The sequence below is a fragment of the Elephas maximus genome, chromosome 19 (assembly GCF_024166365.1).
Source record: "Elephas maximus indicus isolate mEleMax1 chromosome 19, mEleMax1 primary haplotype, whole genome shotgun sequence".
Classification (NCBI taxonomy): Eukaryota; Metazoa; Chordata; class Mammalia; order Proboscidea; family Elephantidae; genus Elephas; species Elephas maximus.
This window is the reverse complement of record NC_064837.1, coordinates 55003351-55027066: the sequence shown is the minus strand read 5'-3', so window position 1 is coordinate 55027066 and position 23716 is coordinate 55003351. Positions and strand designations below refer to the sequence as shown.

The following is a 23716-nucleotide window of genomic DNA, read 5'->3' as shown; positions in this document are numbered from 1 at the left end:
ATGAGTGGGACGTGCGGAAGACTATACTAAGTAACAGGGGCCATGACTGGAGGCTGGGTACTTGATTCCGGAGCTTTGGAAGGGGATCAGGAAGGGGAGGAACTCCCAAACGTTGCTCTCTAGAAATGCGGTTTGTAGTTCATGGACTCTGCCGTCCTGATCCCAGCTTGCAATTTATAAGACTTGGGAATGGAGCTTAGAGAAAAATTATGGCCACGCTCAAAATGGCGGAAAACTTGGAGCCACGGACGCAAGGGGCGGAAGCGGAAATACGTTTACTTCCTACATGTGCCCCTCCAGGTGTGGTGTAAACGGCGCAGGACCTAGGTGAGTGGTGTGGAGCTAAGTGTGGAGTGTGATTGCTGTGTGGAGTGGGAAATAGAAAGCGGAATCTAGTGCTTCGGGAGGAGACGTTCTCAATTTCTCCGACCTTCTCCCCATATTGAGTGACACTCCCCCGTTCAACCATGGGCAAGAAAGGAAAAGTCGGGAAGAGCCGGCGGGACAAGTTCTATCACTTGGCGAAGGAGACCGGTGAGCCAGGGTTCGCGCGGCCAGCAAGCGACCGAACGCTCTTGGGCCCGTCCGCTCCCTTCCCGAATGTTGGGTTCCTCTTCTCCAGAAGGGGTGGGGGGTTGTGAGGCTCCGGAGAAATTCCGCTGGTAAAAAGCTCAGCGAACTTCATTGTTTTGTCGCCGCGCCCAGGTTACCGCTCCCGTTCTGCTTTCAAGCTGATCCAGCTCAATCGCCGCTTCCAGTTCCTGCAAAAAGCCCGAGCCCTGCTGGACCTGTGTGCCGCGCCAGGGGGATGGTGCGTTACACCCGGCACGGGTCGCTCCTTGTGGCGGCTTTTTGGGTTCTGGCCCTGGGGGCTTAGAGTTGCCTTGAGGAAGAGAGGGAGGGATTCCCAGCCTCAAACTCCACACCGCGGTGTTTCACGTCAGAGCATAAACCTCTCCTAAATCTTGATGGCCATTTCCTTTCCTCATTACAGAGAAGGAGCTTGGAACGTCTATCCATGACACATTCTGGCCACTTCACTTGGCAGGGACTCCTAACACCAGGGGTGACATTATATTTCAGGGGTTTAGGGAAGATGAAAGGACAGCTTGGGTATTTTTCAAATCTCTTTTACAGGCTGCAAGTGGCTGCCAAGTTTATGCCAGTGTCCAGTCTTATAGTCGGTGAGTGATAGATGGCTCTCCTAGGTGTTTTAGGGTGTGGGAGTATGAGGTAATTTGTCTACTCTCTTCTCTCTGAGGAAACCCTTTAGAATCCTCTGAACTGATTTCTTCCAGGAGTGGACCTGGTTCCAATCAAGCCTCTCCCCAATGTGGTGACACTCCAGGAGGACATCACAACAGAACGCTGTCGACAGGTAATAGGAATCTTCCTTTTCCTGTCTCTCCTGTGTATGCAGACATCTGTGTCCCTCTCTTCTCTGAGGGAGAAGTCAGTACCTTGAAGCCAAGATTTTTCCTATTTACTGCGTTCTGAGCAGTAACCAGTGCCCTGGTGGCATGGTGGTTAAGAGCTCGTCTGCCAACCAAAAGGTTGGCAGTTCAAATCCACCAGCAGCTCCTTGGAAACCCTGGGGGACAGTTTTACTTTGTTCTGTAGGGTTGCTGTGAGTTGGAATCGATTCAACTTGACTACAGTGGGCTTTTTTTTTTTTTTTTTTTAAGTGGGTGAGTGCGTGATGTCTATATGACAAGATCCAGATAGTTCTAGTGTCCATGTCAGCCTTTGTTTGGATTTGGGGAAGGGATCTTTATCAGTGAGGTTTTTTCCATTGGAGTCATTATTAGGCTGTAGCCGCACATAGATAGCAACAACAACAACAAAAACCAAATCTCTTGCTATTGAGTTGATTCCGGCTCAAAGTGACCCTATAGGACAGGGTCGAACTGCCCTATATGGTTTCAAGGAGCACCTGGTAGATTCGATTAGCAGACGAGCTCTTAACCACTACACCACCAGAGTTTCCTGCGTGAAAATAGGAGTTATTTTTGTTGTATGTTGTATACTCTGTGCCTGGAACAGGATTTAGCCCTTGGTGGGTACTCAGCAAATGACTGGATCAGGGACTCTTCTTATCTGTGCCTTTGCTTGTTGCCATAATCTCTTTTCCTCTCTGTAGGCCCTAAGGAAGGAGCTGAAGACCTGGAAGGTTGATGTTGTGCTCAATGATGGGGCACCCAACGTTGGGGCCAGCTGGGTCCATGATGCTTACTCACAAGGTGCCTAGGGAGGGGGAGATGGGCATGGAGGAGGTCATGCTCTTTGAGGCTACAGAGGCCCTCAACTGACTATCTCTGTCCCACAGCCCATTTGACACTGATGGCTCTGCGATTGGCTTGTGATTTTCTGGCTCGTGGTGGCTCTTTCATCACTAAGGTTTTCCGCTCCCGAGACTATCAGCCCCTGCTATGGATCTTCCAGCAGCTGTTCCGCCGTGTCCAGGCCACCAAGCCCCAAGCCTCTCGCCATGAATCTGCAGAGATCTTTGTAGTCTGCCAGGGTGGGCATCACTTTTTTCTTTCTCTTGACTCAGTCTTCTAACTATGAAAGCACACTTTTAAGATGTATTTTATTATTTTAGGATTCCTGGCTCCTGACAAGGTTGACAGTAAATTCTTTGATCCCAAGTTTGCCTTCAAGGAAGTTGAAGTTCAGGCTAAGACTGTTACTGAGTTGGTAACTAAGAAGAAGCCAAAAGTATGTCTGGGGAGTAGGACCATCATGGGGTCCTGGAACTCCTGGGAGGTTGGGCCTGGTGGGTCCTACAGACACCTGGAAAGGAACTTCTAATTTTATTCTTTCCCACAAGGCTGAAGGCTATGCTGAGGGTGACTTCACTCTCTATCACCGTGCCTCAGTCACTGACTTCCTACGAGCTGCCAACCCAGTTGACTTCCTCTCCAAGACCAGCGAAGTGAGTCCCCAGGCTTGAGGGATATAAGGGAGCTGCAGAAACATGGCCCAAAAGTCTCCCCTGACTCCCTTCTCTTCTCCCAAACAGATTTCGCTGGATGATGATGAGTTGGTGCGGCACCCGGCCACCACTGAGGATGTCCGGGCATGCTGTCAGGATATCAAAGTGCTGGGGCGCAAGGAGCTCAGGTATGGGCTGAGTGTGCGGGTGCTAGGAGCTCTGGAAGCAGCAAAAGGCCTTCAAAAGCCATGATGTTGGATCTCTGGGAAGAGGATGCTACTGTGCTAGAGGTTTGGGGTGGGGGTCTAAAAGGAGAGGACAGGGACAAAGAGGAAGCAGGTAAGGTCAGTGATGGGATTTCTGGAGCAGGTCCCTGCTGAACTGGAGAACAAAGCTTCGGCGACATGTGGCCAAGAAGCTGAAAGAGCAAGCAAAGGCACTGGACATCAGGTGAGGGGGAAGCCAAAGCAGGTGAATGTTGACTGGGTGTTGGGGGGAAGCATCTGGGAAAATAACCAAACTCCTGGGACTGTTCCATCAGCCTCAGCTCTGGAGAGGAAGAGGAAGAAGGTAATGAGGAAGAGTCAACAGCTGGAACCATGAGGCAGTCCTCTAAGGAGGAGGAAGAGGAGGAACAACTAAACCAGACCTTGGCAGAGATGAAAGCACAGGAGGTGGCGGAGCTGAAGAGGTGAGGGGAGCTGGGAAGGAGCTTGGGGAACCCCCTCCAGGGTTCCTCTATGTATGAAGATGGGAGAAGAGACTGCAGGGCCTGAATTAGGAATTTTCAGAGCTGGGCAGAATAAAGGTTCATTCCCACAACCTCCTTGTACCCTCAGGAAAAAAAAGAAGCTGCTGCGTGAGCAGAGAAAGCAGCGAGAGCGTGTGGAGCTAAAGATGGATCTGCCTGGGGTTTCCATTGCAGACGAGGGAGAAACCGGCATGTTCTCCCTACGCAGTATCCGTGGTCACCAGGTGGGGCAGGGCTAGGGTCAGATTGAAGAGTCGGGAGGATCTATTTGGGGGTGGGGAACGTTGGATATGTTTCTAAGTGTGGTTGAATGATCCTAGGTTATGGTTGCTGTCTTCGACCAGAAAATAATTTGATGAGGAGATTGGGGAAACAAATAGGAGCCTGTGTCCTACTTGTTTAATTACATCTAAAATGATGAAATTATGGAGACTTATGATAGGGTGGCACCACGGAAGAAACGCTGGGTGACGTGCTTCTATAAAGATCACAGCCAAGAATGAAGCAGGTGTACTGTCTAACATATGGGGTTGCCATGAGTTGGAATCAATTCAGTGGCAATGGGTAAAAACGGTATAAGTATGACAGACTTACAGAACTAGAATACCATAAACAACAGGCACTTTTTGTAAGAGATGTAAGATACGGTAGGTATAGCCAGGGCACCTAGGTTACAAGCACATGTGTCAGTGGAGGGTTTCCCTCAGAGAACAGGGTTCTTTAGCTCACACCTTGCTGCACTAGGCTTCTGGATGGTGTTCTTTTTGCCAGATCCTAGACAGCATGAGTGAAAATGCCTCCTGTCAGCTCTATGCTGCCTAGGCTCCTTTGTTCAGTGGAAACAATTTGAAGACTGTATTCTTAAAAGGTGATTAAAATGCTTTCTGAGAGTGTTTTTTACGGAAAAGTAGCAGTGTTTTAGAACATTTTAAGATTCGACGCTATGTAAGCCATGGAGTACTTTACCATAAAATCTGTGTAACTTTTGAAGACAAGACAGCAGAGCGGGGCAGACTAGTGACCTGGCCTAGAGTGGGTGTCATTTCCCTGGGTCTGACCTTCCCTGTTGGCAAAAGGAGATAATCTACCACAGTAGATTTCCTAGTGTTATCATAGATCAGCTAAGAGTGAACACAGGAGGAAAAAAAAGCAAAATGCTCCTTTTAAATACCCTTGACCTTTTTTTGTTAAACTTCAGTTGTTAGCAGAAGTAGCACAAGGGGATATGAGCGCTGCAGACACGTTTCTGTCTGATCTGCCACGGGATGACATCTACGTATCAGACGCTGAGGAGGACGAGGACGCATCACTGGATAGTGACCTGGATTCAGAGGAGCTGGCAGGAGGTGGGGGACAGCAGGGTCTAAAGGACCGGAAGTGGTAAGTGGAGGGGTAGCTGGCAAGAGCGAGTGCTGACACCCTCAGCTGGCGTTCTAACAAAGAATTGGTGGCAGGCATTGCCAGAGGAGATACAGGGGAAGCAAGTCCTCTAGGGCACTCTGGGTCATTGACCTTCTACCCACTGCCCTTTGGGTCTACAGTGTGCAGTTTGCTGAAGTAGAAGATGGTAAAGAGGAGAACCAGGAAGAAGAGAATCCACTGCTGGTACCTCTAGAGGAAAAAGCAGTCCTGCAGGAAGAACAAACCAACCTGTGGTTCTCAAAGGTAAGAAGAGGTGAGGGTGGGGCAATTTAGATATGGAATTGGCATTTCCTGGGAGCAGAGGAGCTAAAACCAAAAAAACCAAACCCACTGCCGTCGAGTCGACTCCGACTCATAGTGACCCCACAGGACAGAGTAGAACTGCCCCATAGAGTTTCCCAGGAGCGCCTGGTGGATTCGAACTGCCAGCCTCTTGATTAGCAGCCGTAGCACTTAACCACTAGGAGCTAAAGATTCCCCCAATTACAGGGTGGCTTCGATGGGATTGAGGATGATGCTGATGAGGCCCTAGAGATCGGCCAGGCCCAACTGTTGTACCAAAGTCGTCGTAAGGGGAAAGAGCAGCAGCAGCAGCAGCAGCAGCAGCCTTCAAGTTTGAAGACAGAGAGAATATCTTCCCAGTGCCAAGATGAGGCACCTAAGGGGACAGAGGCTCCATCAGGAACAGAGGCTGCCCCTACCCCTGAAGGGGAAGAAAAAGATGACGGTTCAGATAGTGATAGCAGCAGCAGTGAGGATGAAGAGAGGTGAGTGCTTACAGCTGATAGCAAGCAGCAGTAGTTCTATTTCTCTCAGCTGGGAATGGCTCTCATCCTTGTGCTGCAGAGAAGGGCTGTAAAAAGTACTGCTGGCTCTGATTTCACTGATCAGGGCTACAGCCTGGGTGGTTTTCAGTGGGAATCAGGGTTGAGGTGAGGTGGGAGTGTGGTTTGAGTGGCACGGGAATGGTGGACTACCACACACAGTCCTCACGTTTTCTTCTGCTGTAGGGAACCACACCGAGGTAAGAAGCGGAGCCGGGGGCCTAAATCCGATGATGATGGGTTTGAAGTCGTGCCTATTGAGGATCCAGGTGAGAACATTGCTCTGGTGGAACAGGAGGGGAGACAATGTTTGGGAGTCAGTATTTTACTTTTCTCTTTCCCTCTCTAGTCAGACATCGGATACTGGACCCTGAAGGCCTTGCTTTAGGTGCTGTTATTGCCTCTTCCAAAAAGGCCAGGAGAGACCTCATAGATAACTCCTTTAGTCGGTAATGGGCTCAGAAAATCATGAGAAGTGGCTCGGGGCGGGTGGTAAGTTTTTTGTTTTAAAAAGCCCGGCGTGGTTTTGAGTGCCGGTGTCCTCTCCACCTCAGGTATACATTTAATGAGGATGAAGGGGAGCTTCCTGAGTGGTTTGTGCAGGAGGAAAAGCAGCACAGGATAAGGCAGCTGCCTATTGACAAGAAAGAAGTAGAGCATTACCGAAAACGCTGGCGGGAAATCAATGCACGTCCCATTAAGAAAGTGGCTGAGGCTAAGGCCAGAAAGAAACGGAGGGTAAGTTAGTGGTAGCTGCCTGAGATCAGCGGTGAGACAGGGATATGGGGGATGAGGTCACCTGACGGAGGTCTTCTCACAGATGCTGAAGAAACTGGAGCAAACCAAGAAGAAGGCAGAAGCTGTGGTGAACACAGTGGACATCTCAGAACGAGAGAAGGTGGCACAGCTGCGAAGGTAATTGTGGGGAGGGTGTTTCCACAAAGGTACATAAAGTCAAAAAGAGTGACAGAAAGCCTCCAACCTTTCTTTCATTTGTAGTCTCTACAAGAAGGCTGGGCTTGGCAAGGAGAAACGCCAGGTCACCTATGTTGTAGCCAAGAAAGGTGTGGGCCGCAAAGTACGCCGGCCAGCTGGAGTCAGAGGTCATTTCAAGGTGGTGGACTCAAGGATGAAAAAGGACCAAAGAGCCCAGCAACGTAAGGAGCAGAAGAAAAAGCACAGGCGGAAGTGAGCAGAGCTACCCAGGCCTCTGAGAAGCCAGCGTTAAGGACTGGGGGGAAAGAGTCATGCTACTTTGGCCTGCTTAGAGCCAGCCCCAACCCTTGGCTTGTATTGCAGTTGTCTGAAAAGACAGTGAGGTGGGGTATTTTGGTATTTTAACTCTTGTGGTATGTGTGGTGAGGACACCCTCCTGCCTGAGAGAAGCTCTCCCATTAAAGCACAGCTGAAACGTCTCGGTGGTGCAGTTCACCTCCCCAACCCTTCCGTGAATATGGAGTATTGGATGAAAACAGTCAAGCTTTCTTAAATCATAAGGGGAAGTTCAGTGTTGGGGCGGCCTTCCTTGTAGTCTGTTCTTGGGCAAGTGGGCCTCTCAAGTCTTCCCTCAGTTCTGCCACTACTGGGTGTAAAAACCCTGCATTTTGTGGGTTCACATTATGTGCCGTATTTAATAGGTTTTAAACTCAGTGTGGGCAGAAATGACAAACAATCCACAGGTCCCAGTAGTAAAACATTTACTAGAGCAAGCAGAAAGGAATGCACATCTTAAAGAAACCTTCACAAAGTCACAAAATTTAGATTTTGTATATTTCTTTTCCTTGTATAAACAAGATAGAACAAAAATCATCAAAATCATTTCAGCAAAAGATTTCTCGACTATGTGACAAGTTAAAAAAAAAAATACAATGAAATAGAAGACACTTAAAATTTAAAATTAGCAGTATCTCAGACCAGAGCAATCCTGGACTGGTTTCCAGGACCACCTCTTCCTCTTCAGTCGTAGCGGCTTTGGGAACCTCAAAGCCTCCTGAAGGCTGCCGCTGCCTACATGTCTCAGGGCCGGACAAGAGCCTGGGCATCGACCCCACTTAGAATTGGACACCTTCCTTCTCTGCAATGTCTGGAGCCACCAAATTGCTTCCTACCTCATCCCTGACCTCAATGGACTGTGTTTCCAGAAGCCACCTCCTAAAAAGAGAATTGCCTGGCTACACAGCTAGGAAAAAGAATTCTATTCTGTAGGTGTTTATAAGGTGACATTTTAGTAGAAAATGCAAACTACACAGAAACCTGGAGTGAGCTGTGCCCTATAAGGCCCTTTCTTTCCCGGGTATCTGCTACTGACCCTCATGACCATACATGCAGAGCCAAAAGGGTCCCAGCTCTCACTGCTTCCAAAGACCAAAACACTTTCCCAAGGAACATCACAAAATGATTCAGAGGAAGGAGTAGTAATGTCTCCTAGCTCCAGCTGTAAGGGCAGGGAGTCCTCACACCCTGGGCCCCAACCCAGCCCTGAGACACCTAGTTACCAAAACCTTATCTAAAAATAAAATTAAAGATGACTGATTCCACCTTTCGGCACATGCCCTCTAACTGTCCCATCGACTTTTCTTGCGTTTGGGTGGCTCAGGGACAGCAAAACCATCAGCTGTCTTATCTGTCTTGCTGTCCATCTTGTCCATCTTGCTGCTGTCCCCCTTGGGGTCCATCTTGCTCTCACGATTACAACCTTCTTTCCTGCTTTCACCATTCCGACCATCGTTTGGACCCCGGCTCTCCCCGTGTCGGCCTCCACTTCCTCCATGCCTGTTCTCCCCATGCCGATGGCCATCAGCATGACGGCTGCTTTCTGGGTAGCGGTATCCATCTCCATGGCGACCACCATCTCCATGTCGTGGGCTGTCGCCATGCCGATTGCCACTCTCTCCGTGACTATGGCGGCTGCCACCCCGGTTGTCAGTGTATCTCTCTCTCTTCCCATTGCCTCCCCCAGTCCCTTCTCGGCTGTTACTCCCTGGAGCTGTGTTGTTGACTCCCTGGGCTCCAGCAGTCGGGTAGGTCACTGGGGCACTGCTGATGTTCCCAGTATTGCCAAAGCCTGGGATGCTTTTGGCAGCACTGGTGAGGGGGCTGTCAGGACTGCTGTGACCCTGTTGGGCTGAACTGGTTGGAACAGAATTCAAACTCCCTGCACTAGTCCATCCACTTGCCCCAGCAGCAGAGCTCCCAGCTTTCTGGTTGCTTAGGCTGGCAGCAACGAAGTGACTCTTGTACTGTGACTGAAAGAAAAAACACAAGTAGGTAAAATAGGAAGTTCAAGAAACTTGAATACATAAGCTTGGCAATAATAATGATAGCTATACAAACTCTGTGCAATCTCGGCACTGTGACATTAGTATGCTGACATCCCCACAGTCCCTGTGGTTCTTGTGCTGTAAGGAAAGATCATGGACCTTTGTGGAGAGAGAGACCTCAATGTACTGCAATTTACTTTACAGCCTGACTAGAATAAAGCATCTACATATAAAACAATTCAACACGTGTATGGTCTGCAATCCATTATTTGCAATTCCAAAATCCAAAAAGTTCTGAAACCCTCAGAAAAAAAAGTCTGACAATAAGACCTGACTTGGAGTGATACAAGGCTATTTAGTTTCTATCCAGCTTGTTGTGTGCTGTAGAACTGATTCTGATTCATAGCGATCCTGTATGATAAAGTAGACTGCTCCATAGGGTTTCCTAGGCTGTAAATCTTTACGGAAACAGATTGCCAGGTCTTTTCTCCTGTGTGGGAGCTGGCGGATTCAGACCGCCGACCTTTTATTAGCAGCCGAGTGCATAATCATTAAGCCACTAGGAGTCCTTTCTATTCAGCTTAGTATGAATATTAATACATTTTGCTTCAGAAGTGAGTCTGATTATAGGTTGTGGCTACAGACCTTACTAGGGTATTAACATACGGAATACATACCACATTACTTTTCTAAAATCGGAAAAAATTCTGAATCCTTCAACAAGAGTTTCTATGCTTCTTTACAAACGAAAAACAAAAAATCCTGGTACCAAACTGAAATGTCAACCTGGAAACAAAATGTAAATTCAGGCCCAGCTAGCTAACTGGAGGAAGAGGTGTGGGAGGATGCACTGGACACAGAATCGAACGTGTCTTAGCCAAAAAGATAACAGTTACTCTCAGCCAGATTACAACAGCCCTGGAGGTGGGTAACACTGCAGGCTGCTGAGACAGAGGAAGCAGATCCTGTTGCAGTCCAACAGTCTGGGACTCTGGGTGTGACTGAAGTCAACCAGCAGGAGTGGTTCCCCTGGACTGTACACTTACATGTCCAGGTAAGTTACTTCTAAGTTTATATTCAAAATCCAAGCAATGACAAGGCCCTAGACCTAGCACTGAGCCCACAAGCCCAGCCACTGTCTCTAGAAGGCTAGGCTCCCCATCATTCCTCAAGAGTTACTGTGGGAAGCTGTCTTAACAACATGTTTATCTCAGACCTGGAAAGCTGCTTTCATTGCTGTCAGCCGATCCCCCATGGCTCCTGTGGAGGGCTTGTAGGCCTCATAATTGCTCATTACATTGTTGTTACTTCCTCGGTCCTAAAATATAAGCAGACACATCCATGAGGACAGAAGATAAGCGGGAACACCCACTGCTGAAGACTGGGCCTCAATGCACTGGAAATTGAGGCAATAGCTTCCGGGGGGGATTGAGAGCTTGATAAAGTTACTTACGCTTTGGGGAAAAACGTGTAGTAACGAAGAATCACTTTACAATGCTTAGGCCCTTCAATTCTGTTTCTGGGAATTAACCTCAATAATCAGAAATGTGGTTGAATTATGCCCAAAATTGATTGTGTGGTATTACTTATCAAAACAAACAATGATTATACATACACACATTTGATTAAGCAAAAGCTACGTTACAAATAAAAGGATCATGAAGCAATTTAAAGTAGACTGTGCGACCACCCAGGCTCTGAATTCAGACCAGGAAGGATCTGAATCCAGCATCAACACTTAGCAGTGTGTAACCTTGGGCACCTGAGTTTTATAAATCTGTACTTAATTTCACTGGATTGTTGTGAAGTTTGAGTTAATACATGTAATCGTTTGCAACGGCCCTGGCACATATTAAGTGCCAATTAATAAGCTATTATCAAGAGAACAGTATTTTTAATCAAAAATACCAAGTTAACGAAAATGCTCCAGGAAAGGAGGCTGACAGCTTTCTTCCCTGGCTTAGGAACCAAAGTGGCAGATATCAGAGCCATTAAAAAAGCCAGCCAGAGGGAGCTTCTGTAATCTGGTGAGAAAAAAGCTAGCTCTCACTGCTCTCTGATGCTACTTCCCATAGAATGTAGGAATTATTCCTGAGTTTAGTTATACTACAGAGTGATCCTTTGGCAATGTTTTCCTGGCAGCAGGAAAGGCCTGTAAAAACAGACTGCTGGGCCCCACCTCCAGTGTTTCTGACGTGGCAGGTCTGGGATCTGCATTTCTGCTAAGTTCTCAGGTAATGCGGCTACTGATCCAGGGACCACAATTTGAAAACCACTTCTAGCTTAGACTGATTTCCTCAGCATACCTCGTCAGCCAGGTGCACACAGATGCTGTTTCCACAGAAAGCCACAACATGAAGAACCAGCACTGTATTCACCCATCTAGCACGTTAAATACAAGCTCTTTCTAGGCAGGTTCTGAAGTTACTGAGGTTTGCGTATGCAGATCAGGATAGTCCTAACCCAGGACTCACAACCAGCCCAAGGGTAGCGCTGTCATCTGGACTCACCGTGTTCTCTGAGCCCAGGCCAGGTCGCTCCCGATAGCCTAGGCCTCCGCCACCAATGTTCAGCTTTTTGCCTTTTCCGCCTTTGAAACGGGATTTCCGAAACCAGGCATTCTGCGTTGAACACAATTTAAAGTTAGGCCAGAGGAAGAGAGCAAGATCAAAGAGAAAATTAAGTGAAGAGATGAACTTTTTGCTTCATCTTTAGCCAATGCATTTATGATAAAGGATGCACTGTTCACAAGAACCACTGATTAGTTCCTTTTTGGTAGTTTAATCCACCAAATTTATCAGGTTTAGATCCTTATCCAAGGCTGCTTTCATTGCTCCTTCTTTCAGGGCTCCTGGAAGGGAAGTGATCAGATATGGCTCAAGGGCAGAAGAGCCACTCTGGCCACTTCTAACTTCCTTTTTTTCCCCCCTATTCTCAATCTATACATACCATTGACGTTAAAATTTGGAGCTTTTAACGAACTGATAGGTTCAGAAGTGGAGGGAAAAATCTGTGAGGTGAGGCTTGTATCAGACTCAACTCTAGGAACAGACTCCTAGGAAGGGCTGGTAGCTACACAACCAGAAACTTTAATTTACCCACAGAGCCTTAAAGTTTTCACTGAACGTGATCACTGCCCGAAGACTACTAATCAGATTTATTTGCACATCCCCGGGAAAGTGAAGCGTTTACGTGACAATCACATATTACCATAAAAGCGGAGTACTTAGAGGTAGGACAGGCCTGGCCAAGATGTGGATCAGGGAAGCTTGAGGACGCAGGAAGCCCGAGATGAGCCCTGTATGTCCAGGAAGGGAGGAGGAGACATTCTCCTCCTCTGTCTGTACTGTGGACTCTTTACTCCTAGAACCCGATGCTTGGGCAGTTCCACACTCCACTGCATTATGGACTAACAGTTCTGTGGGCTGGCTGATGAATCTGACAAAATTGTACTCAGTTTTGGCCTGGAGCACACTGAGAGGAGGGTAATCAGTACGGTCAAAGGTCTGAGATCTAACTCTATGAGGAACAGTTAAGGAGCCCCAGTGGCGCAGTGGTTAAGTGTTTGGCTGCTAACCAAAAAGTAGGTGATTCAAACTCAAGCAATGGCTCCATGGGAGGAAGACCTGGCAATCTGCTTCTGTAAAGACTACAGCCAAGGTCGAGTAGACACATGAGACTATGTGGGCAACTCCTGTTGTGGAGGCAAGATACGAAGGCAGAGGGGGACAGGAGCTGGCTGAATGGACATAGGGAACACACGGTGGAGAGGAGTGTGCTGTCTCAGGGGGAGAGGAGCTAAGAGTACATAGCAAGGTGTGTGTAAATTTTTGTATGAGAGACTGACTTAATTTCTAAACTTCCACTTAAAGCACAATAAAATAAATAAATAAAAGATTACAACCAAGGAAATTCTATGCGGCAGTTCCACTCTGTCTCATGGGGTTACTATGAATTGAAATCAACTTGATGGTGCCTAACATCACCACCATACATTTTTTAAAAAGACGATTTTTGGGGAAGGGCAGTAGGGAGAAGAGTAGCTGCCCTGTGAGAGCAAATGTACTCCTAAACGTGTTATGGAGCAGTAGGTACAGAGGGGCAGATTTTAGCACAAAGAAGGGACAGTTTCTCAATAGCAACTCTCCCCACCCCCGCCGCCACCACTTCTTATTGAGTTTCTTTTATTTGCCTCAGGCTTGGTGAATTTTACAGTTTGGAGCCATCTGAAGAGTGCCCAGCCCTCACCTGCATTGCCAGATCTAGGAGTTCCTTGGAAACGTGCTGATTGGCTCCTTCCAAGTTCCGGACAAGGTCACCAGCAAAATTGCTGTCCTTGGGGGTCAGCAAGGTATAGGCCACACCCTTCTCACCCGCTCGTCCTGTGCGGCCGATCCTGTGAGTATGGGTATCAATGTCTCGTGCCACATCATAGTTAATGACAGTCTTAATTGAAGGAATATCCAGACCACGGGCTGAAATAAAAAAGCAACCAAATCCTCTTATGCTTCATTTGGAATCAAAAGGCCCAAGTGACCAGAAATGTTGGAGCTAGCTCTAAGAACCCACATTTCCCTCATCTGGGCAGCACATGGGTTTGCTGAGTGTGATGCAGGGCCGTATAATATAAGGAACTCGGTATCTTCTGCCATCTCTCTTGTACCAGGAGTATATATTGAAAAAAAAAAAAAAAAAAACCGCCAAATGTGTCTTGAAGCTCAGAGATTCTTTCCTTTCTGGGAGAAAACACCCATTTTTAAGTATGACTATTTGAAACTTGGCAGAACAAAGACAAAAACCATACCCCAAAAATGTTTTCTGGTCTTAAATAAAGTGTGCCCAACTAAACAGTCAATGTTCAACATCCACTATACTCAGACGCACAAGGGAATAATAGCCTAGGATGTAACTGCCTCAACGATTTTTTTCTAAGTGCCCTCTAGTTGCAGGGATTCTTTGATGCAGAGGCTAGAGGGAAACAATTAGTGAAAAGTGGTGCTCAGAGCTCTAGTTTGTAATCATGGGTTCTGAACTGCTGCTCCATAGGGTGTGGCCCAGCAGAGTGCCTTCACTGAGCTTGCTCAGATATTATACTCTGCTCATATACAGTAAGAGCACCCTTACTGCATGTCACTGTTAGGCGCCGTTGAGTCTGTTCTGACTCACAGCAACCCTATGTACAACAGAATGAAACACTGCCCAGTCCTGCACAGGAACCTAGGTTTATTGGGGAAATTCATACTCTACCTGCAACATCTGTTGCCACCAGAACTGGGATGTCCTTTTTCTTAAAGTCTGAAATGACCTTGTTTCTTTCACTCTGATCCATGTCCCCATGAAGCAGCCCAAGATTATGACCTTCCTGCTTAAGGTTACTGGCTAGCTCTTCAGCATTGGCTTTTTTAGTAACGAACAAGAGGACACTTCCTGAAGAGGTGAACTCTACCAGACGTCGGGTAAGCCAGTTCCATTTACTAGGCCCAGAATGGAGAATCTCCACAATCTGTGTCACATCTTCATTTGCCTGGGAAGGAAGAAATGAAACAGGACTGTGAAACTGGTGCCACAGGGCTCCTGAGCAAGGATCAGGCATCACATTTTCTGTATCCAGAAGAGCCCTGACAATCCTTCTTCTCTAGGACCTTCCTTAAGCACGGCAACTCCAGCTCAATACTTACCCCCTCCCCCTCACTTTGTTCTCCATCTCCTCTGGTATACATATATACTCAACTAACTTGTCAGCCCCAATACCTTGCTATGCTTTTTCATACGCATATTCGGATTATTCCCAATAGAGTCAACTCCTCACTCAGAGTCTTCCAGACAGAGCATTATTATTTTTTCCTTAGCTTTTATAAAACCATTTTATTATGGAAGTTTTCAAACATTTAAAAAAAGTGAGATGAACATAATTCCCAGGTACTCATCACCTGGACCCCTGGTGCTGCAGTGGTTAAGAACTCAGCTGCTAACCAAAGGGTTGGCAGTTTGAATCCACCAGCCGCTCCTTGGAAACCCCATGGGGTAGTTCTGTTCTACAGGCTCGCTATGAGTCGAAATCGACTCAATGGCAATGACTTCTTGTACCCATCACTCAGCTTCAATTATGAACATTTTACAAACCTTGTTTCATCTATCTCCCCTCCCCAACTTGCATATTTTAAAGCAAATCTAAAATATTGCCACCTCATCTGTAAATACATAAAAGCCTTACTGATATTTTAGCAGTGAGAAATCAATTCCACATCTCCCCAGTGGGGCCCCATCCAGAGCCCTGCTTAGAGTTACCTCTCCAATATCGCCCTGCACCACTCGAATAGGATCGATCAGGATGTCTCTGGCCAACTTTTCAATCTTCTTCCGAAAAGTTGCACTGAATAACAGAGCTAAAAGGTAAAGTATACTGTCAAAGCAAACAGTAGGACTTCTTTGTCGAATTCCCACTAAGCTGCCTACTGACATTCAGAATTACTCAGATTTTTAAAAAACAAACCTATCTGTAAACTTTAAATTTAGTTTAAAAAATTAATTCACTAGAGAAAAAAAGACTCGCCCTTTTTCTAGTTTTATTACATTTTTAGATAAGACGTGGATTGTTAGCATGGTTCGGGAAAAGGCTCTTGACATCAAACCAGCAGATCTGTACTGTGTTTTGCCTCACCCATGGACAAAACTATATAAATTGGGGCAAGTCATTTAGTCTCAGAGCCTTGGTTTTCTCATCTATAAAAATGAGTAAGTTACAACCGATGATATCCACGTCCTTTCCAGATCAGATAAACCGTTATCATTGCCCCCTTATGGTTCTCACCAGCACACACATGATCATTTTTGCTTCCATAACTGTGAGTGCTTATAAAATAAACAGGTGTCTACTCTGAGTACCAATGCGGTTTAACAAAACTGCTTCATACATACTCTGTCTGTCGGGACGGACATGACTTGCTATGGATCGCACCTGGTACTCTGGAAGAAGCAGAACAGTAAAATTAATATTGTAACCCAGTATTACAGTCTGGGGTGCCTGGAAAAAATAGTGAAAATCTTCATATGAGAGGTTAAAAAAACTGAGGAAATCTGGAAACTCCTGGACATATAATTCAGTATGAAAACAGCAAAGCTTTCCCTCCACCCACCTAGGCTGGGTCTGGCGGTGGTCTAATCCATAAAGATGGCTATTTAGAGTTTTCACTAAATAGCTGCGTAAGTCAAGGAAGACAAGAAAGCAAAGCACCTTGAATGATTTGACAATCGTCTACCTAAGAATACTGAGTGTGAGTGACCTCAAAGTAACAATCAAAGGCTAAAAGAAAAAACATTCCTACCTGCAAAAGCACTTTCAGATTTCCTCAACTCGGTCAAGCCTAAAATACTTTTCCTGAGAGAACTCCTGAAAACCTCTAAGGCTTTAGCTACCGCTCTATGGTCAAACCCCACCCAGGAGTTATTTTTGGTCTCTCACACAGAAAAAACAGGTAAGACTAGAAATAGAAAGAAAACACTGGTATCCTTAGGATGGAAACCAAAGAAACTGGTATTCAAAGCATACCAAAACCCATGTCAAACATTCGATCTGCTTCATCAAATACAAGGTAAGAAACTCTTTGAAGATTGGTAGCTTTCTTCTTCACATGATCAATCAGTCGGCCCTACGAGATCCAGAAAATGAGCAGTCAGAATTAAAGGGATTTACAAGAACTTTCTAAAGCTGTGCTGCTGGCAAAAGTGCTAACACTCCAGTCTCAGGCTTCACGCACTACACAGCCCAGGAGAACAGAAATTTTGAAAACTCAGCTAGACTCTTCCTTTACATTAATCACGTAAGTCTGTGGGAAAGTGGCCAGACCCACTTCTGTGAGGCACACTGAAATGACCCGATTTAAAGCCTACTGATGAGTTTTCACGTTCAGAATACGCTCTTCTGGGCAATCCTGACCATATCCTTAATTTCCTTCCATTCTTAATGTTCTTGGTAACCACAGACCCATTTTCCAGAAGAATATAAAAATCTATTTGAAATAGCAGGGAATTTGAAGCTACTAGTGTATTTGTCACAGAGATTCTTACTAGACTGCTATTTTAGTCAAACAATCAAAATTAAACCAAAGCCATGGGTTTTACCACATTTTAGGGGGAATTCCCTCTACTAACTAACCATTTTGCCCACTCTAACAGAGGCTGAGAAGCCATTCGAACCCAAGACATACTTACTGGGGTGCACACGACAATCTCCGCCCCTTCCTGAAGGGCCTTGGCCTGCTCCCACATGCTCCCTCCTCCATACACAGCCACCGATCGAAGGTTATACGCTTTCCCAAACCGCTTACATTCTGCATGTATCTACAAAGTTGTTAATGACATATTAAAAACCACAACCTCTATCCCGACCCAAAAGGGAGTTCTGAAGGACATATAGTGCAATGTCACAGAAAATCAAAAGCCAGAACATGCTTTAGAATCACAATTTTATTCGTAAGTAAATTAACAGCACAGAGAGTACAATTATCATATCTCAACAAGCTATCTGAACTCTTGCTGTGACTATTCTTTTTTTTCCCCACTTCTCATCTTGAATCTGTCATTGCCTTTCTACCAAGCAAAATGAATTAAAAGTCAGGAGGAAAACACTGGGAGTTTACATTACAAACAATTCCCGTACCATCCCCATTTTTTTTTCTCTCCTAAAACAGCCGTTTCTATCTAGGGGAAAGTGTGATATTTGGTATAACACATAATACTTGCCAAAAGTTTCCAGGTAATTCTGCCCATGTGACTGGCTAGTTCCCTACTAGTTCACATATGAAGTGGGACTTACTTACTACACAAAGCACCTACCTGCTGGCAAAGTTCCCTAGTAGGACACACAATCACAGCAATTGGTCCATCACCTGGTTCCAATTCCTTCTGGTCCATGATATGAATCAACATGGGCCATATAAAGGCAGCAGTTTTCCCACTGCCCGTTTTGGCAATACCAATCATGTCTCTACCACTTAACGCCACAGGCACACCCTGAAGAAAAAAAGAAAGCATACAGACTCTAAAATTTCAATTCCAAAGATATACTGAAGGAAATCCTGGGGAAGGATGACTAATGACATCCATTGCCAATAAAAATATCGTGGGCTATGCATACCGGCTATGGAATAGTGAGAAACACCTGGCATTGCCATAAACTTCTTGATTACAAAGGAAATAATATCATTCTCTTCGTGTAGATCAGCCGCCATTTAGAGAATATGAATGACTCCACTTTACTTGAAATACAGGGGTGAAAACTTGCAATTAATAATGGCAATGGCTGCTAAAATTTAAAAAGTTTTCTTTCCTTAAGGTGCAGACTACCTCATTCACAGAAAAAAATTTACTTTATCGGAATGAATGAATTCTATATATGAAAAGGAAACAAAAATGATTATTTTCATAGATTACAGTAATAAAACAGACTTTTCAGGTTATGTGCAAAGAAATCCTAGTCAAGCAGTCCTAAATTTGTCCATTCACAAAACTTTTTATTAGGCTTGGGCCCCAGTGAACTGTTTTCTTCATTGTATTTTCAAGGCATTTATCAGATATAAAAGAACATTTCCAACCCCCTGAGCAAGTTCTTAGAAGCAGTAAATAATTCACTCTTGCTCTTTAATTTTTAAAGGTTCCAAAATACTCTTGTGTTTCATGTATTGTTTAAGGCTCTTCTTTTTTCCTTAATTAAAGCAAAAGTTGAAGACTAAGTCACAGAGAAAGTACTTGGATACAGTTTATCCTTGTCAATACAGTTATGCACTAAACATTGTTTTGACTTGTTTGCAAAACACATATAGTCATTGAATACCATTCTACCTCATTTTTCTTTCATTTTCACTCACCTGGCACTGTATTGGAGTGGGTTGTGTGTACTCAGATTTCCGAATCTGGTGCATAAGTTGTTCATCAAATCCAAAATGTGCAAAACTACTTCCTGGTCTAGGAGGTGCAGCACCAGAGACCTACACATAAAGACAACTTCCAGGAGTGAGTTGTACTTAACCACTAATTGCATTTGAAGTTCGGCAGTATTTACTTATTTCTCATTTAACTGAGTTCCTGGTGGTACAAATGATTAAGCACTTAACTGTTAAACAAAAGGTTGGCAGTTTGAACCCACCCACAGGCACCTTGAAAGCAAGGTCTGACGATATGCTTCAGAAAGGTTACAGCCATAAAAGCCCTATGAAGCGTGGTTCTACACTACAACACACGAGGTCACCATGAGTCAGAAATGACTCAAAGGAAACTGGTCTGCTTTGGTTTGATTCAGTTTGGGTATAAAAAAGTAAAAATAAAAGCCTGTAGTCAAGACCACATGCTGTTTGAAAATGTAAAAACTCAAATAATAACTGATACAAAGCCACATATAAATAATTTCATGGTAAATATTCCTGAGATGACTAACTCTGTTTTTATAATTTAAAATGATTAAGTGCCTAAAAAGCTCTTAAATTGAAATTAATTTTCTCATAAGAAATGCCATCCAATGAATTGGAAAAAGCTATTAATTTTTTTTTTTGCCATTGTGCATAAATGTGAATCAGAGAGTAGGGAACAAAAAATTTACCCTTCAAATAAAAAGTTCAAACGAGCTAAGTAAGACATATGTCCATACCCACTGGCTCTAAGGATATTATCCGCAGTCTCCATTTCAGTTATTCCTGCAGAGCTCATGCCTCACTTAGTGATGGCCCAGTCACCCTCAATCGTTGCTCAAACGATGTCCAGATGAAGAATGAAACTTATAACCTCCATTTTGACTCCAACAGTAATAACCTTTCGAGTGCTCTCTGGGGATGCTGATAATTTCCAATGAGGATTTCACTTACAAAGTTTGGGGGGAGGGGGTACCTCTCAGAAAACAGACAAGTACAAACACACACACCTCTCTGAAAACAGAGGAGTTCAAACGCTATATACCAACTGGTAAGGCAGAGGCCAAAAAGTTGTCCACACAAGAGTAGATCACAGCATAGTATCTGTGTGAGTATCAATAAGTTAACACCTAGCGCTGCACCCTAAACAATGCAGCCAATGTCCAACCCAAAATGTTTTAACAGGCAGTTTAAACGACTATTCTGAAATTAGCACATGAATATTTTTAAAAGTTGCTAATTTCTTATTTTTTAAAAAAGTGTACTATATGTAATTTGAGAAGCAAGTATATCTTAAGTTTCTACGTTCCTACGCTGTTTACATCTATTTTCCTTCCTCTTCCTGAAAATGGGGACTTCTACACTTTCTAACCCACATAGAACAGTGCTCAGCATAAGATACATACTCTGGAAATACTTAAGGTCAAAATGACTTAGTTTTCTAAAACATTAACATAAAAAGTTGACAGAACACACGCAGCAGCGTTCATGTTTACCATATGAAAGGAAAAATGATCCCATCATAAAATATTTATCTGGAGGATGAAAACAAAAACCAGCCCAAGGGATATAATTACTATTATATTAAAAATAGTTCAGGTACTATTAGAAAACAAGGTTATTTTAGTTTGGCTAAGCAATAATGCAAAACGTGGACTAATTAACATTAATATAGGAATATTTGGTTTAATGGTTGTCTTACCCGAAGATTGAGCTTATGCCGAAGATCTATTAACTGCTGTGGCGTGAGGTTGGTTATCTCTTCATGTTCATTGTAAAAATTTTTTTCAAATGGTGGATAGTCAATCTGCAGGTCCAATTATTCAAAGTTAGTCTAGAATTCAAGAGTCAATCCTGTAAGTTTGATTTTAATGCAAAATAATCTTTTACAAATATCACACAAGTAAACCCAAAACCAGCTTGAGAGAACAAAGGAATTCACTTTTTCATGACACACATCCTAAAAAGTACAGCCAATACCTTTTTCCATTCCTTTTTTTTTTTTTTTTTAAACATAAACACCAACCTACTTCCTAAAGAGACTCTTAAGGTTGCCACAAGATCTGAGAGACCTGGAAGCAGATTAAGGAATCTCTTACAATGCCAAAGGTCTCAGAGGACAAGTATCTAAAAGAAGTATTCCACCCACCAACATTTAAATATGTTCTGGAGTAAGCTGTTCACCTAGTTCTACAATTTAAAAACATTTCTATTACTTCCTTTGGAAACAGCTCTGCCTTTAGAAGGAGTTTTGGTGTTTCAAAAACAAACTGTTTATATAACATCTAAAAAACATATGGCCAAGCATCTCCAATTCCAAAGAGGAAAGAAATCTTTTCTGCTATTGTTTCCATAGCTCACTGTACTAAGGATACAAAACACAGGCACATCACCACATGAATTTGGATAAATTCTTCTTCTGACATCATGATTAACTTATTCTTAGCGAACAGAATCGACTCAAAAAATTCATAATTCTGGAATATAATCTAAAATTGATTATCTTTCTATTATGTCTCCTACAATGCTGTACTAAGCTGCAACAGAATTTTCTTTAGTTCTATCAGAATGGAAGCGCCAATGAGGGCAAAATTTTTTTGTCTTTGCTCACAAATGTACCCAAAACAAATTAATGTGAAAGGCTAACACAGGCAGAAGGCTTGTGGAAAACATCTGAAAAATAACATGCGAAGAAAGCATCAAAAAGCTATGGGATCAGAAGCACTGTGTAGGAAACTAACTGGCTGCTCTAGGCTCCTCCTAACATGGGCTTCTTCAGAATAGGTAAGAAGAATCCTCTCAAGTGGAGGGGGTGGGTAAGCGAGGGGCACAAGGGATGAGCCACGAGTCTGCTCTTCTCTACATGGAGAAGCCAGATGCAACTCAAGATCCACAGCCTCTGCCTGAAGTAGCAAGGTCTGACGCTACCCCTTGCTTGCCTTAATCCTGCTGTCTCCTGGCAGACTATCACATTAGGACAACCATGGGATACTCCAGCATGATCATCAAGCTTGAGCCCTTTGTCAAATATCCCAAACATTTTATAATTATTTCAACTATTTGTGTTTTTTGTTTGATTTTCACCTTTGATCACAGATGTTTCCTCCTAGATAAGTTTCAGACATTTAATTTCATTTGCCACATGTAAAATACCAGGGGATTATGTGGTAGCTTCTGTGCCAAAGGGAACATTTTAAAAATTGAACATAACCTATACCTTAGCCTACACCAACAGTTCTCAAACTTTTTGGTCTCAGGTCCCCTTTATACTTACAAAACAAAAACAAAACAAGCTTTTGTTTACGTGGGTTATATCTATCGATAATTATCATACTAAAATTAAAACTGAAATTTTAAAAATTCTATATTAATGCATTTAAAGATAACAACAAACTCACTATAATATTTAACATCTGACTTAAAAGAAAAAAGCTCCTACTGCATGCAAATTGTTAGGGTACATTTTTTGGGTTGACGTCTATAAACAAAATCTGGCCTCACAGAGACAAGTAGTTAGGAAAGAGAAGGAAGTACTTTTAATGCTGTTTCAGATACTTGTGGGTATTTATTCTCCTTTGATACCGCACTAAAACTTGACAAATGGTCATTTACTAAATATTTGTACTATGAAATCTGAAACTGCACCAATGACCTTTTCATACTCCGTTTTACATTATAATCCATTGGTCTATCGTGTACTATGAATGGATATTTTACTTATGCATGATTTTCTAACATTATGCATTGGTCATTTGGAAAGTGTTGGTTCACTGAGGTACGCAGATCTTCCGAATGTTGACGCATTTCACTGTGTGATATTAAAACAAACACATTTGTTAATACCATCATCAATTTCATCAAGAAGGTCTTGTTAAGTTTTGGGAAGCCATCAAGCTCACTGTGGTAAAGTTTTCCAAATTATAATTTTTGTTTGAAAACGTGACTTTTTATCACTGGCAACAAACACTGTCAATTGTTCTCCCTAAAGGGTCACTCATCACGTGAAAAAAAGCAGCTCGTTCAGCTCACAACTCAAACCATCAGAAACTTGGCAACTCCTAATTGAAAAGTACACGTAAGTACTTTTCCAAATTGTAGTAACGATCATATTTTGCTGTACAACAGAAACGCTTTATGCGTACTTCCCTTTTTGCTCCACGGACTGTTAATAAGACTTGTAGCTCAAGGATGCAGATTTAATAAAAACAGTAACTTTTACTGTTTTATCAAGAAGATGCTTAGATTTTTAAGTGACACTGTGATGGCCTGGGAGTGAAGAATGACCACAGCAGCAGTTTGGTGCCACCGCACTGATTCACGCTATGGAGTCAGCTGTTTTACCACCACTGCTTTCACATTGAGGAGCCCTGGTGGTGCGGTGGTTAAGTGCTTGGCTGCTAACCGAAAGGTCAGTAGTTCAAACCCACCAGCCGCTATGCAGGAGAAAGATGGGGCAGTCTGCTTCCATAAAGATTTACTGCCTTGGAAACTGCAGCAGTTCTACTCTGTCCCATAGGGTCGCTATGAGTCGGAACTGATTTGTTGATAGTGGGTTTGGTTTGGTTTTGACACAAGATCTAGTGTGATATTTAGCCTGAATGAAAATCACTGATTTTTTTTTT

General features: G+C 43.9%; 2 protein-coding genes across 7 annotated transcripts in view; one reads left to right on the top strand and one right to left on the bottom strand.

Moving 5' to 3' along the window:
- FTSJ3 (FtsJ RNA 2'-O-methyltransferase 3) lies at window positions 1–8060 on the top strand. Its single transcript, XM_049859089.1, has 20 exons — window positions 1–534; window positions 706–811; window positions 1138–1184; window positions 1299–1378; window positions 2141–2240; window positions 2327–2521; window positions 2603–2718; window positions 2831–2935; window positions 3023–3123; window positions 3305–3385; window positions 3477–3626; window positions 3775–3910; window positions 4885–5066; window positions 5228–5351; window positions 5598–5875; window positions 6119–6201; window positions 6282–6381; window positions 6487–6670; window positions 6753–6847; window positions 6932–8060. Exons 1-20 carry the CDS (start codon window positions 468–470, stop codon window positions 7122–7124), a joined length of 2523 nt encoding a protein of 840 aa, XP_049715046.1. The 5' UTR covers window positions 1–467; the 3' UTR covers window positions 7125–8060.
- Window positions 8061–8159: 99 nt separating this feature from the next.
- Window positions 8160–23716, bottom strand: part of DDX42 (DEAD-box helicase 42) — a 38496-nt gene continuing 22939 nt past the window's right edge. For all 6 annotated transcript variants that reach the window (XM_049859086.1, XM_049859087.1, XM_049859085.1 and 3 more), the window contains 12 exons: window positions 20797–20901; window positions 19059–19178; window positions 18028–18204; window positions 17404–17532; window positions 16742–16841; window positions 16111–16158; window positions 15481–15578; window positions 14440–14716; window positions 13441–13667; window positions 11703–11813; window positions 10409–10510; window positions 8160–9177 (listed from right to left, as the gene is read on the bottom strand). In XM_049859086.1, coding sequence (XP_049715043.1) covers window positions 8488–9177; window positions 10409–10510; window positions 11703–11813; window positions 13441–13667; window positions 14440–14716; window positions 15481–15578; window positions 16111–16158; window positions 16742–16841; window positions 17404–17532; window positions 18028–18204; window positions 19059–19178; window positions 20797–20901 — 2184 coding nt within the window. In that variant the 3' untranslated portion in view covers window positions 8160–8487. The remainder of the gene's footprint in view (window positions 9178–10408; window positions 10511–11702; window positions 11814–13440; window positions 13668–14439; window positions 14717–15480; window positions 15579–16110; window positions 16159–16741; window positions 16842–17403; window positions 17533–18027; window positions 18205–19058; window positions 19179–20796; window positions 20902–23716) is intronic.

What these genes read in the sequence shown, in the direction of transcription:
- FTSJ3 (XM_049859089.1), top strand. Translation starts at nt 468, where the DNA reads ATGGGCAAGAAAGGAAAAGTCGGGAAGAGCCGGCGGGACAAGTTCTAT. An exon ending in CCAACCTGTGGTTCTCAAAG is followed by an intron (nt 5,352 to 5,597) that starts GTAAGAAGAGGT and finishes CCCCAATTACAG; the next exon opens with GGTGGCTTCGATGGGATTGA. An exon ending in AAGGTGGCACAGCTGCGAAG is followed by an intron (nt 6,848 to 6,931) that starts GTAATTGTGGGG and finishes TTTCATTTGTAG; the next exon opens with TCTCTACAAGAAGGCTGGGC.